The sequence below is a fragment of the Gavialis gangeticus genome, unplaced genomic scaffold, assembly GCF_001723915.1.
Source record: "Gavialis gangeticus isolate Ggan-Ray unplaced genomic scaffold, GavGan_comp1, whole genome shotgun sequence".
Taxonomy (NCBI): Eukaryota; Metazoa; Chordata; order Crocodylia; family Gavialidae; genus Gavialis; species Gavialis gangeticus.
In genome coordinates this window covers 101,402,896-101,416,907 of record NW_017729031.1, presented here as the reverse complement: position 1 = coordinate 101,416,907, position 14,012 = coordinate 101,402,896, and the positions used below count along the sequence as shown (strand labels likewise).

The 14,012-nt window shown below is 41.4% G+C and overlaps 1 protein-coding gene across 1 annotated transcript in view; it reads left to right on the top strand.

Moving 5' to 3' along the window:
* Positions 1 to 12,084: 12,084 nt before the first annotated feature.
* Positions 12,085 to 14,012, top strand: part of CPO (carboxypeptidase O) — a 13,152-nt gene continuing 11,224 nt past the window's right edge. The window contains exons 1-2 of the mRNA XM_019522904.1: positions 12,085 to 12,182; positions 13,192 to 13,296. Coding sequence (XP_019378449.1) covers positions 12,093 to 12,182; positions 13,192 to 13,296 — 195 coding nt within the window. The 5' untranslated portion in view covers positions 12,085 to 12,092. The remainder of the gene's footprint in view (positions 12,183 to 13,191; positions 13,297 to 14,012) is intronic.

Genomic DNA, 14,012 nt, shown 5'->3' with positions numbered 1-14,012 from the left:
ATTTACTTGATTTTTGTCCAACAATCTACTTTATAATGTCAGAATTTCCCTTGGAAGGGATGGGAGAAGTGAAGGTTTTTAGTGATACCTTTTATTGGGATAGACTGCATAGTTAGTAAAGATGTTAAATGAGTTTTTGGGAAATGTTTGCACCAGCCATAAAAGCTATAATCCTTGTGAACACCAACAGAGACATGGAGATGAACATAATGCTCTTTCCAGTGGACTGCAATCATTCTCAGAGAGTTTTTGTCACCGATGGAAACTGAGGCTCTGGTGAAAGCGACCTGCTGTAGGAAAAAGCTGGGGACATGGCGTGTGTATCAGAACGTTGATCCAAGTTAGAAAGCAGGTATCTTACTGCTTAAGCTGAGTTCTTATCAAAGTTAAGTGCTATGCCGATGTGCTCTCAGGAATCTTGATGGAAAAAGTGCGTGACGAATACCCTGCAATCCCTGCAAAAAAAAGGCAAAATCAATAGACCAAGGCACCTCTGACAGATGAATGGGAAATCCTGCTGCTAATTCAACCTAGGGAGCCAGAGACAATGTGAAGGTGAGGCACAGAGGTGGTTTTGGAAAGAGTCAGGTGACACGTTTTATATTCCTGCTGCAGTGACAGCAGAAGACCAGGACTTAAGCCATATTAGTCAAAGTAGGAGTAATTTAAGTCATAGCAGTAACCCATTGTATTAACCCTAATGAGTGTTGATTCTGCCCCAAATACTCAGTATAAGTGTTTTGCATCAATAGCAATTTACTGGAGGATAATTTAGTCCCAGTTGAGGTAATAATGGGGACTAGGGAAGGGAGTTTCACATACTGAGTTCCACTTAATTTGATTATTAAATTTACTTTGATTATTAATCCAGGTGAAAATGGCATTAGATTTAGCTGCAGATGTTGGGGAAATGATTGTGATGAATAATGAGTGAGGAGGTGGATGTGTGGTGGATGGTTTTTACATTCAGTGCCTGTATTCAGAATTTCCATGCAATTCAGTAAGAAATCCATGTAGAAAGGCTCGGGGCAGGATCAAGCTCTCCATGTAGGCACACCACTGCTTTCATTGTGTATTTTAATATGTAATCTGTAGCACGCTGCTTTAAAAAAATTAGGCTTAAGGCTATAGGTTAACTGAACATAGGCAACTGAGCATATGTGCATAGTGCATGGCTTAAAAAATTACAAGCAGGTCAGATTGTTCACACTGGAAATCACTTTGATTTGGGGCCAAAAGCTTGTCTTTAGATTATATCAGTATGGGATTAAAAAAAGATTAAATAATAGGCTTAGCCAGCCAGCTCCTTGGAGTCAGCGTATGGCATCCATACCTCCAGCAGAAGAGCAGATGGGTCGTGTGTTTATAGCACAGAGAGTTAGGAGATCTAGTTTTTATTTCTTGTACTGCAGTGGTATTCCTGTGCAACCTGCAGCAGTGGTGAACCTGCCGCTTGGAGCCTGGCTGGGAGCTGGAGCATGGCTCTGGTCAGCCAGGCTCCCATTTTGAGTGGTGCATGCTCAGGGCCAGATTAATCCTTTAGTGGGCCCTAGGTAAAGAAATTCATGGGCCCCAGGCCAGTCGAGACCCACCTCCTCACCCTGCTGCTGCTCCTAGGAAGCAGCGACCACAGTGGTGAGACCAGGGGAGGGGAAGGGAAGACAAGGGCAGACAGGGCCATTTGCACCACAGCCACAGAGGGAAGGAGTGGGCCTCCACCCAGCTCTGTGCCATAAGTATGTGTCTAGTTTGTACGTTAATCCAGCCCTGCACGCACTGCCCCTGTGTGAACCACTCTGCTCCACTTCTTTTTTGTGCAGGTTTTTTTGAGCCCTGGTCATGTCAGGGCTCCATTTCAGGGTAGATATGTCAACTTTCATGTGAAGCTTAATTTCAGGGAATACCATGATTTATCTCAGGGCTGTCCACCTGCTGGTTACATTGTGATCTGCAGGACTTGTTGGAAAACATGCTGGAGCTGCTAGCTTGAGCAGCAACAGTATTAGCTCTATTAAAATCTTTGTTCTTGGACTGACAGGTTCATGTACTATTTCTTTCATCGTTCAGAAAGGCCCAGCTAGCTTGTGTTTAGGCCAGTATCTCTGTTCCAAACAGTGTTGGTGACATTTTTTTTCTGCTTTGCAACATTTCATTGGTGTTGCATTTAATAAAACAGGGATGGCTTAGAACCAGATCTCATTTTAACACCCAAAGCTTGGTGGAGGAAGGAGGATTGGGTTGAAAATTTCAGCAGTGGCTTATCTCTATCATATTATATTCCAAATGATACCCACAATCTCTCCATGGAAAGATATCCATTACGTGATCAGACACCAAGTTAATGATTTGTGGGTTTTGCTGAGATAAGGCAACTTGCTATAAGCCACCTTTGTGCTAATCAAGTGTCAATAATAATTCTAGATTAACAATAGAGTTCACTTGGTTCTATACTTCGTGGTCTCACAATGCTGGAAGGGGGTTTGTTGCAGAAGGATGCTGTTTTTCCTCAGAATTATCTGCCTCATGGGAGTCCTGGTCCCGGGAAGACTTGGCCTGAAAATGCAATATGATGGGTGAGTGTGAATGCTGACAAAAGACTGCAGTCAAGGTTTATGTCTTGAAATAGCACAATTAAGGCACAACAGATTATGGAATCAGTAGTGAAAGGAAGAAGGACCTGTAAATATGACAGCAGTGTTGGGAGCTGCTGAAAGAGTTTAAGGTTAACAACAAAAAAGGCAACTGTACATTGGAAGTGCAAAGTGAGGTTCATCATCAAAATCAGAAAAGTAAGGATTAAGAGAGAGAATATAAGGACAGGACAAAATGGTGAATGAGTTAATGCAAGTCAAGGCAGATAATGGTTCAGTCCTCCAAGGTAAAGTGCATCTCCTTTAGGAAGTGTGCACTTGGTTGAAATCCATTTGGCTCAGTATCTTAGGGAAGGAACTCATGAAAACTGGGCTTTATGGGAATAAGATGTCTTTTACAACTATGCTGGTAGCAGGAGGAAGGATATTAATACATTGAACATTAATACATGGGGGGAGGGGGGAGACTGTGAAAACAATGATGTCTCAAAAGTAAGTGGAATACTGAACTCTCAAAAATCAGCAGTAAGGAAAAGGGGGAAATAGAGTTCGGATAGAAAGCAAAAGAAAACTTGTAATAAAAGTAACTGAAAGAAGAACTTAGGAAATTTTAAAATTCCCAAATCAGCCAATCCAAACGAGTTTATTCAGAACTGTTAAGCAAATTAGATCTTAAAGTTACTGCACTATTGCTAATTGCTTTTGCAAAAACTTAAGCATGCAATATTTTCTGTTCTTTTCTTTTCCCCAACTGCACATGACCAGGAATCCTGATTTTCTCTGTTTAAAAATTGCAAATACGCAGGTAAAAAATTGCAAATTCTTTGCTTAAAACCCCAAACTTCATTATTAAAATGAAAGGCCACTATATATAGGTATCAGTTGAACACAACTTATTGATATGCTGAAAATTTCAAAGCAATTTGGAAGCCTCAATCACTATAATAAAATAAATTCTATGTATTTTGGCATTTGGTTTTGGGTTTTTCATTATGGAAAATTAGAGCTCCTGTTGAGACCACTCTGTACATCCCAGGGAATTATGCACAGAAAAATTCAAAATGATGCACAGGAAAACTCGAAAGTATCCAGAATTAATTACTTTTTTGTTTTATGAATTAAACTAAACATAACACTACTTGAACTGTCTTTAGAAGTATATCCAGGTACTTTTTATGGGTGGAGGATGGATATGGAGTGTGTGTGTAGGGGGGTTTGTGAAGGTGTGGGTATGTATGTGGGGTTTGTGGGTGGGTGTCGGTTTTTTGGGGGGACTGAATGGGTGGGGGATTGTGAATGGGTGTGGGGTATGTTGGTTGTGAACGGGTGTGGGGTGTGTGGGGGCAGGTTTGTGGGCAGATGTGTTTATGGGGTTTGTGGTGCACAGCCCCCATGGCTGGTGGCTCAGTGGCAGCAGGCCCTCAGTGGCACGTGCCTCTGGCTGAGTCCCAGCGCCTGCACATGCTGGCACAGAGCTGGATCAGCCTGCTGGCACACTCCTTAGGCTGGCTACATGCCAGCACATGCAGATCATGGCACTGCATGCAGGAGCTGTGTGCCATTGAGCCGGGTGGGCTCCATGCTTCCACATGGGGCTTCTAGCACTCCAGTGGGAAGCTGCATGTGGAGGCAAGCAGGAACCTGCCTGGCCCAATGGCATGCAACTCCATGCCTCTATGTGTGGCTTCCTGCCTGGCCTGATGGCACACAGCTCCTGGTCCATGTGCCGTCAGGCCAGGCTGGGCCAGCCCTTCATGTGGGGCTTCCAGCGCTCCAGTGGGAAGCTGCACAAAGAGGCATGGGGCACAGAGTCATGCGCCATTGGGTCAAGCCGGCTCCTGCTTGCCTCCACATTCAGCTTCGTGCTGGAAGCTTCATGTGGAGGACTGGCCCAGCCTAACCCAATGGCTCATGGATCACAGCAGCAGCTCAGCACCTGCCCCAGCCTCTGGCATGCTGCAGCACAGCACCATGGCCACTGCCTCGTTCTTGTGGGAGTGGGTGGCAGGGGCAGATGCCCCTCCTGTTCAAAACTCCTAGGTATGCAGATAAAAGACCCTGCCTGCCTGCCTACTCAACCCTACCCCTGGCGGGGAGCGGAGATGCTACTTGGGTTTTCCCATGTTGGCCTGAAATTGCCTGTGGACTCCTCCCTACTCCTTCATCCCTCACCCACACACCCCTGTCATGCCCTTCACCCACCTTGCTGGCTCTTCCCACAGCCCCCAGCCCTGGCAGTTACCTGCATCCACACCCACACCCAATCTACAGGGCCTCCCTCATCTCTGCTGGTGCCCTTCATTCCTGACCCACAGCTCCCTACTTCCCTCAACCCTGCCAGAGGGGTCTCCAGCCCCCTGCAAGCTTTCCTTACCCCAAAGGCTTCAGGAGTGAAAATGAGCCTGAGCTAAGCCCTGGCTGACTCGAGAATATCAGGCTCTGCTCCTTCCCCCTCTCCCCCACTCAGGACAGGTCTTAGGGTTTTCCTCCCTTTTACAAGAAGCTTTTGCAGGCTTGAACTCTGCAGCCTGCAGAGAGCTCTTTGCAAAAGTAAAAAATCTGTCTGTTTTCCCCTTAAAATGAAAAATCCACCCTTTTCTTGGATAAAAGGTAAAATCCACATTTTTCCCATTTTTCCGTGGGAAACAGAAAATCCAGATCCTTCAATTGGGACATTACAGAATTAAATTCAATCTTAAAATGAAAACAAATGTCTCAGTGGTGTGGAATGATCCAAAAACATAGATGGAGGTATATTTAAGAAAACTCGGAGTGGTCAGAGGAAGACTGAGATAGGGAAAACTTCCTGACAGCAGGCCAGGTTATCTTCTGTGTGCTATTGACTCATGCAAGGGACAGAAAAGGCCAGCTCTTATTCTACCTATGGGGTGTCTAAGTATCATTGTATTGCACCCTGCTTAAGTCCCCGAAAGCTTGAGTGGGTCCTCTGCCACCTCCTTGCTGCTTCCCATGCTCAGGCAAGTTTTTAAATGCCACTAGGCCACTCATTCCCATTGCAATGCTATCTGCACTTTAAGATGCCTGAAAACTTTAAAAATCTAGCTCTATCTCACTAATAACTGCTTGCTTTGTAGAAGGTTGCAATTTGCAGGGTATGGATGGAGGAACATGAGATGAGGAAAGCAAGATGTCTGAGTGTCTAACTGCAAAACCAGAATTACACAGATGTGAATGGAAGTGCTGGGGACTGCCAAAGTAACCACAGTCCGGGGATGTCCGTCCTAACAGGACAATGTCAGGAGGCTGGAATCCGCCCAGTGTGTGAGACCAACCCTATTTCCTCCACCAGCAGCTCTTGCACAATGGACATAGCTTCCTGTTCTCCCTGCCCTCCCTTCTTTTTTTCTATATGGACTATCCATATATACATATTTTGGAGCCTCATCCAAAGCATACTGAATTCAGTAGAAAGACTCACATAGAATGTAATGGACTCATTAGCTTGGTTTCTAGCTGCTGCCTTAACTATGTTCAGGACTAGGCTCACTGCAAAAAGAAGATTATGAAACAGCCCAGTCCAGCTACCTTGTGTTTTAGGCTGAGAGCAGGATGCTGCCTGGCAGCACTTAAGTGAAAGGAAGGTCATTTGAAAAGACCAGCGGGGCTTAACTCTTTTATTTTAATTTGCTACCTATAACAAAGTTCTGAGCAGCCAGTTGGAAAACGGCCTGCACCGGGACCGTTGGTTTAGCAGGGTGAGAATGCTTCACCGCGTCCTTATAAGAAAAAATGTTGTTCTTGATTGGCCACATGGATCAACTTTGTGCTTCTACATCAAGAAACCTAGTCCATAATCATAAACGAATGGATGCTTTCTCATCTCAGTGTGCTGTTTAAAAATTATCTGTCTCCACATTGGCTATTGTAAAAGGTTTATCAGTAAATAAGAGCCGGCCATCTGGCAGCAATCTGACTGTCTGGCATTTCTTTCATTTGGTGTAATTAAGACATAATGTCAATGGGGATAGAGAGATATTACAGGATATTGTTTCTCTCCTGATAGACAAAGAACAAAGCAAGCCTAGGCATTTATGAAGAATAAACTCTGAACTGCAGCTGAGATATTTATTCTCAAAGTGGGAGATGTTTATCCTGTGTCTGCATAGACATTACTGCTGTTGTATCAAATAGTTAGCAATGCAAATGTAATCATTTTGCCTAATAGCCAAAGGTGCAACAGTGACAGCTTTCTTTTGAACTGGTAGTAAACAGCCAGTTCTAACTGGCAGAGAAAACCAATCTATTTTGTGTTTCAGCCAATCAGCAAAGGTCATATTTTTTAAAGAGTAGAGGTTGATGCTTTTTTTTTTTTTAATGTTTCCTATATTTTTCAGTGGCTAATGGGACAGTATAGCAAATTCTATTTGCATGTATATTGAGCTGATATTGTACATTTGTGTATGGAAATGGAAATGGTAGCAGTTACAGCTCAACCAAAAACTGCATATTATATTGATGATCATTGATGATTCACTTCGTAAGATGCTTGCAATAAGAGTTTCCATTATAGAATCTTTAAAAGTAAAATGTTTCCTTACTGCAAATGTACTACAAGTAGGGTGACCATTATAATTTGAGGGAAATCCAGGATTGCGGGGGGCAGGGGAGCCGCAGGGGGCCAGGCATGACAGCAGTGCACATGCGTGTGTGCACACGCACATGCACACACACACACCCTGACCCTGTTGCTCCTTCCCCCCTCCCCACCTTGACTCTACTGCACAAGTGACTCCACTCCAATAGAGTCCAGACCAGGGACCAGCGTTGGGGAAAACTGAAGCAAAATTCCTAAGTCCAGAGCTGGACGCGTGCAGGCAGGTTTGTGCCAATCCAGGAATTTTGGTTCAATTTTCTCCACTGGCTAGGGCACTGAGACACCCTCCAGAATCTGGGACCGTCCCAGCCAAATCGGGATGTACGGTTACCCTAAATATAAGTATTTATCCATAGTCCTATAAAGTACTACAAGGACTTGATCCAAAGTCCTTTAAAATCAGCCGATTATGAGGCTGCAGTTCTTGGTTGCTAAGACATATAAATATTTCTGGTGCTTTAATTTTATAATGCTCCTAGCAGATAACTTCTAACTTACCTTTGGATAGTTTACATGCCATATAGCTGTCAAAGTCCACTTCCAGTCCTACTAGCACATTCTCTCACATCATATACTGATTTAAAACTCTTGTAATTTGTAATTCCACATCTGCTTGCTAGCAGATCCAGAAAGATGAGCTGCACAAACACTTTAAAAGAAACACTCAAAAATATTGTCTGAATCAAACCCACAAGTTTGTCTCATCTGTATTTGCAACTCTTTAATTTTATTCTCTTTAAGCTTTTTTTTTTCAGATGAACATATGCATAAAATGAAAGTCTTGCAACTTCTTGTGCAAACATATTCAGAAAGGAAATTCTTATAATCTGAAAATATCTTTATTTTTCTGTATTCTTGTTTAATTTTATTTTAATAAAGTCTTCCAGTCAGAGAGCAGGAATAATGCCCTGTGATTTTAATTGACCAGGTGCATAATGAATAGTGAAAGGTCAGCCATGCACATAGCAAATAGCCAATGAGATATTCACAAGACTAAACAGGGTTTGCATAAGCCTGCATCAAGCTGTTCTGAACAATGAATAAATAAGTCAAATGCTAACTATTTGTGATTTATATTTAAAACTCAGTACTCTAAATACTTAAATCTTAAAACCCAGTTGTCAGGTAGGTGTGGTCCATCTGAGGCTGGTGATCCATTTTATTGCTTTGTCACATCTATCCAGGCATACTTTGTTCCTATGTGCTGGGATCCAGCTTCAAAATGGATGATCTAATTCTCAATGAAAGTTACAAGTACAAATAGTGTTCATAAAGCCAAATAGAATTTGTAACTGAGCAAGGACATGTTTCCCAAACTGTCACATACCCCATGCAAAATTGAAAAAGATCCAGTAGCTATAATATTTCATAGAAGAATTACATCTCTATAGCCATCCAGCACTAGGATGGCAAATGCTGTATAGACATATTGATGACAGCCCAGCTGCAGTGACACTTGCTAATCAAAGATACTTTGAAAGAGGATTAAGGGCCACTCTGAAGCTGTTCACTTGACAGGGCAATCTCTGATATCCTGTCTGTCAAGTTTTCTTTGGTAAGTAAGTAACAATGCCTTGTCAACAACAGGTAGAGAGAGGTGGGGTATGGATGGATGCTGCTACACAAACGATCTAGCACGTGGAATATATATTTATAGCAAATTTATGGTCAAATAATAATTATGGACCAGATTTTCTAAAGCTGGTCTCTTGCTTTGCACTCATAATTATGTGTGCCCATATTTTGTGGAGTGCACAAAAGGCAGTCCTAAATAAGGCAAGGCTGAAAAATTGCGTCTGTATCCTATGAGAAACAGCATTTCATTTGATTTCTTTAAAACAGTTTTTAAGGAGGAGCCTTTCCCTGAAGGTATTTGGTATTCAGGAAGCCCACTTAGGGCTATGTAATGATGGACACATAACTGGCATATTATTCTTAGGAATCCTTATTATTCAGGTTGTATCCAACTTGCAGATTTTAATTGAACACAACTCTGACAATCTTTTGTGTGTGTGTTTGTTTTTGGATTTGGCTCCCATGAGTTTTGGTTCATGTGATTTTGTGCTGCCTAAATTATACTTGGAGTTTTAGATGTGGGTAACCATCAGATCTCAAAATAAAACTTAGCTGAACTAACTCTTCCAGGCTTTAAATGGCATTCAGCATTAACATCAGCAGATCAGGCTACTTACTCATGAGCTCAGGGCTTGAAATCAACAAGTGGAGTTTATTCTGCTTTTGTAATAATTTTAGTAAGAGCATTTACACACAGTTTTATCACCGTTACAGAGTTTGCAGGTTCAAATAACTCCATGAAACCGGTATCTAGTCCAAAGACCACTGGAGCCAAAAGAAGTCTTGTGTCAGATTCATTTGTCACTGACTCAGGTCTGTACACTGATGGATTCAGAACAATCATATTCCATAATAACCATACAACACACTCTAATATATAATAAACACCGTGTTTTGAAAGGCAGAATGAAGGGGAAAAGATTGTTCCAGAGAGATGGTTGTGTAAAGCAGGGAGTCTAATTTTCAGATGACTTGGCTGAAACCCTAGCTGTTGCTGAAAACTGGTCTCCATGAGTGGATTTATGATTTTGAAATGAGCTAAAGCCTCTCCAAGATCGTGAAATAGGAGGAGAGAGATAAAGAGAAGTAGCGGACAGTAAAATTACCCTAAGAAAGGTTGTCTTGATTAGTGGAACACCAAGTCAATGAAAAAGGAGAGACAATCCTTAATATGACCAGTGAAAGACAATAAGCCATTAAGTTAATTGACTCTCTCAGCTGCCTGAATAGAAATGCAACTCCTGGAGAGCAGAAATCAAAGCAGGGTGCTTCTCTCCTGGTCAGAAATTCAGCTTGCCCTTTAATATATGCTCCCCAGGTTTGGGAGGAATGGTGCTTAGTTTAAGTGAGAAAACATGGTAACATGTCTAGCAAATAAAGCACCACTCTAGTCATGCCAAATGAAAACAAAAACAACTCCACACTAATAATATAGTGCATATATAACTTTTTTTTACTGTTTATTTAAAGTGATGAAATTTCAGCATGTCAACAAGGTTTGATCACCAAAAAATTCATCCAATGCTACAGCTAAAAAGGAAAAAATCTTAAAATGGTCCTTTAATATTTTCAGTAATTTTTGTCATAGTATTTTTCTGTTCACAAATTGAACTTCATTATGGAAAATCCCACAAACATGTTAAATTTCAGAATATCAGCCTGCTGTAATCATTGTTGTTGCTGTTACTGTGCCTAGTGGCCAGAAGAGCCACTGGTTTGAGGGAGTCCCTGGTACAAAGGCAAGGTTCCTGCTTTATCAGAACAAGGCATCAGGCAAAGTATCAACCCAAATCAATCTTTAGTTACTGTTAGGCGAGTTTTTCTCTTTTTGTCTCCAGAGTCCAAATAAACAATGAACAGGAACAATTTGACAGTGGTATACAGAAAGAAAACAGCAGTTTCTGGAGAGTTCTCAAAGGTTATAACTATACTGCCTATCATCCAATGGGAGAGGTGAGGAGGGACCCAAGCCTGACTCCCAGTGGAGCCAGAATTTCATTCTTTGTTTTTGATTCTCCATAAGGTAAATACTCTGTGTGAAGGACTGATGGATCATGAGAGTCCAAATAATGTTACTGGCTTCAAGCCAATATTCATAACTTCTAGTTCATACTGTCATATTTAAATATGCCTTTTCATTATTATGACAATTATTTGCCATATTTACCTGCATACCACACATGGTTTTTCCTCCAAAACTAGCCCTCCAATTGGGGTCCGTATCTTGAGCAGGAAAGCTATTTAGAAGGATAGAGAAGGATAGAGATGTTGAAATGGCTTTAGGGGTCTCTGTTTCTCTCCCTTCTCTCCAGCCAGCATTCAGCAGGGCAGAAGCCGCTGCCAAAAGTTGCTGCTAATTTGGCAGTGGTTGTGATGGGGTTAAAGCTTGAGCTTTTGTCTGAAGCAACCAGTGAGCTGGTTGAGGGTAAGCAAGCTACTTCATGGAGTTAGCTTTCAGCTCTGATTATGGAAAAAACCCTTTTTTTTTCCTTCAACCTGCCTTCCGAAAACAAGGCATGTATCTTATGGGGGCGGGGTATGCAAGAAAATGCACTAATTAAGCTCTGAAAAGCTTGGTAGTGAATAGAACACCAATCCACTGAAGACTGTTCCTGTCTTGATGAGTTTATAACATAGAAGGAATGAGATGTACTCAGAAAACCAGAGAGGCAAATCTTCCTGTTTTTCCACATCTGGTGGTTTGCTTCCCTTCTGTGGAAGTAGCCAGCTTTTAGAAAAGACTTAAAGTCAGAGTTAGAGGACTGAGACAACTAGACTGTTGCTCACATATCTGTGTTACAGTCTGATTAGAGGATACTTGCAAAAACAACCTTATGGTATTGCAGATGTAGAAGATGAGGGAGAGAGCACGGTAAACTCTTGCATTTTTTGGTTTGTTGGCTGCATTGTGGAGAACTGCTGTTCAATTGAAATACGGTTAAAACTAATAATAATCTGAATGGAAGGATGGATTTAAAGGCAGTGTTAGGATTTGGTGGAATGATCCAGTGCCCAGTGAAGTCAGTAGAAAGGGGCCCATAGATCAAGAATTTTGGCTTAGGGTACAAAGGATTGCTTGTCTTGTCCTGCAGTGACACAAGCCCAACCTGGATTTTTTTTTTTTTTTTTTTTTTTGCAAGTGAAATAGTTTCATCTTGTGGAAAGTACTTTCACAGCCTGAACTGTGCACTGAGTAAAATACTGCATAAGCAACATAAAAAACATTTATATCTGGAAATGGGGGGAGAGAGCACAAGGAACTCCCTGTTAACGGCAGCAAGTCCTTTTGACCGTTTCAGATTTATCATTGGATGTATCAGATAAAGGAAAGCAACAGGGAACTGGTGACTCAGCATTATCTAGGAACAACATATGAAAAACGGCCAATGTATTATCTTAAGGTGAGTGAGGATCTGTTATTAAAAATAAAGGGCATCTTCATAAACGGGGGCATGTCTAATGTGGCCATATGGTGCCTTTGTTTACTGTGCCATCATTTAGTAGTTCCTTTTGGAAGTACTAAAAGATGGGGCAGTAATGGCCTGTACTGCACCATGCTGCCTGCACACGGTTATTTTTGGCTGCTACATCACCATAGCAACATAGTATAACAAGGGAGTGTGTTGCTACAGCGCTGTAGTGGAGGCATCCTGGTTTTTGCCAATGGTAAAAAGCCTCTTGTGTAGATGCACCCTTGGAGTTGTAAATGTCAAGGTTCAAACCTTCTCTAAAAGGATTATTGTCCGGATTAACTGAAAAAAACAGATGTTTTTGCTTTTAGATAGTATATTAGAGATGCCTGCTATCTCTCAGAGGATTATAAAAAATCTTTGAGATCACTGTTACAATGTGAAGACACCAGGTTTGGCTAAAATATTATATAGCGGAGAGACCATAATCAACCTTGTGTAGCTGTATATGTCATAGCTGCTTCTCTAGTAGAGGGGCTGTCTGCTTTTAACACCTTCTATGAAACACCACCTTTCTACTGTGACTATTTCATGACAATTTGTTCAAGAAGTCATGGCAAAATGACAGTTTTAATCATTTGCTTGGCTATTATATAATCTGTCTCCAATGCCAAGTAAAATTAGACTTTTTCTTTCTGCATGTCTACTTCCAAAGAACATCAAAGTATGAACAAACAGTCCAGCATATGACCAGTATATATTGATTTAAAAAATGGCTTTATTGACACTCTTTTTTCAACAGGCACTTTAAAATTTTTGTTCTGGGATTATACTGAGATTGGGTTATCAGGGAGGAAAGCCGGTCATAATGAAACCTGTAATAGTAATGATCTTGGATGGCTCAGAAGTATACCAAAGAACACACTTTGTATCCTATAATATGCTGGCCTGTTTTATTGTAATATAAGTTTTCCTATTGATCACTTTTTACATTCCTTAGATCAGTCAACCCACAAATAAAGCCAAGAAGATTATTTGGATGGATTGCGGGATTCATGCCATAGAATGGATCTCTCCAGCCTTCTGCCAGTGGTTTGTGAAAGAAGTGAGTCATTCTTTTCCTGTTTTCAGTAATGAAAAGGACATACAACTGGATACTTCAGTTCTTATCATCTGCTCTTTAAGAGAAAGCGCTATGCTTTCACTCTCAGCGATAGGTAATATTTACTATTTGTGCAGGTTTGGAGGCCCAAGTTCATACAATGGCTTGGTGGTTGACACCTTGTCCTCTCAATTTGATCCAAATTCCATTGAAGTGAATGGGAAGATTGCCATTTACTATAGTGGGCTATAGATCAAGTTTTTTGTGTGTATCCCAGAGCCACCAGGCCGTGTGGAACAATTTAAGATCCTAAGAGTAGAATACTAGAAGATGTAGTATAGAGAGATTCCTTAACTTTTTGTGTATAGCTGTCCTAAAGCTCCTGCTTATCTGTGCAGCTTACAACAATAAAAGTACTAGAGTGAATTATACATGTAATTTAATAGAGTGCCATGTCTGAAATGTGTTTGAGGTTGCAGTAGATGTCTTAGTGTGCTTGATGGGCAAGAGGAATTGAGGTTACCACTTGGGATCTAAGACCATCTGATTCTTCTGTGCTAGATCTAAACTAATATGTGTATGATCTTAATTGATTAATGCCAGGTTGTCTGATGCAAGTCTTTTGTGCTCTTTCTTGCATAAAGATCAGAAGGGAAACTGGCAACTGATTTTTATTATGTAATGGGGATGTTCAAAGGAAAACACAAAAAAATTGCAAA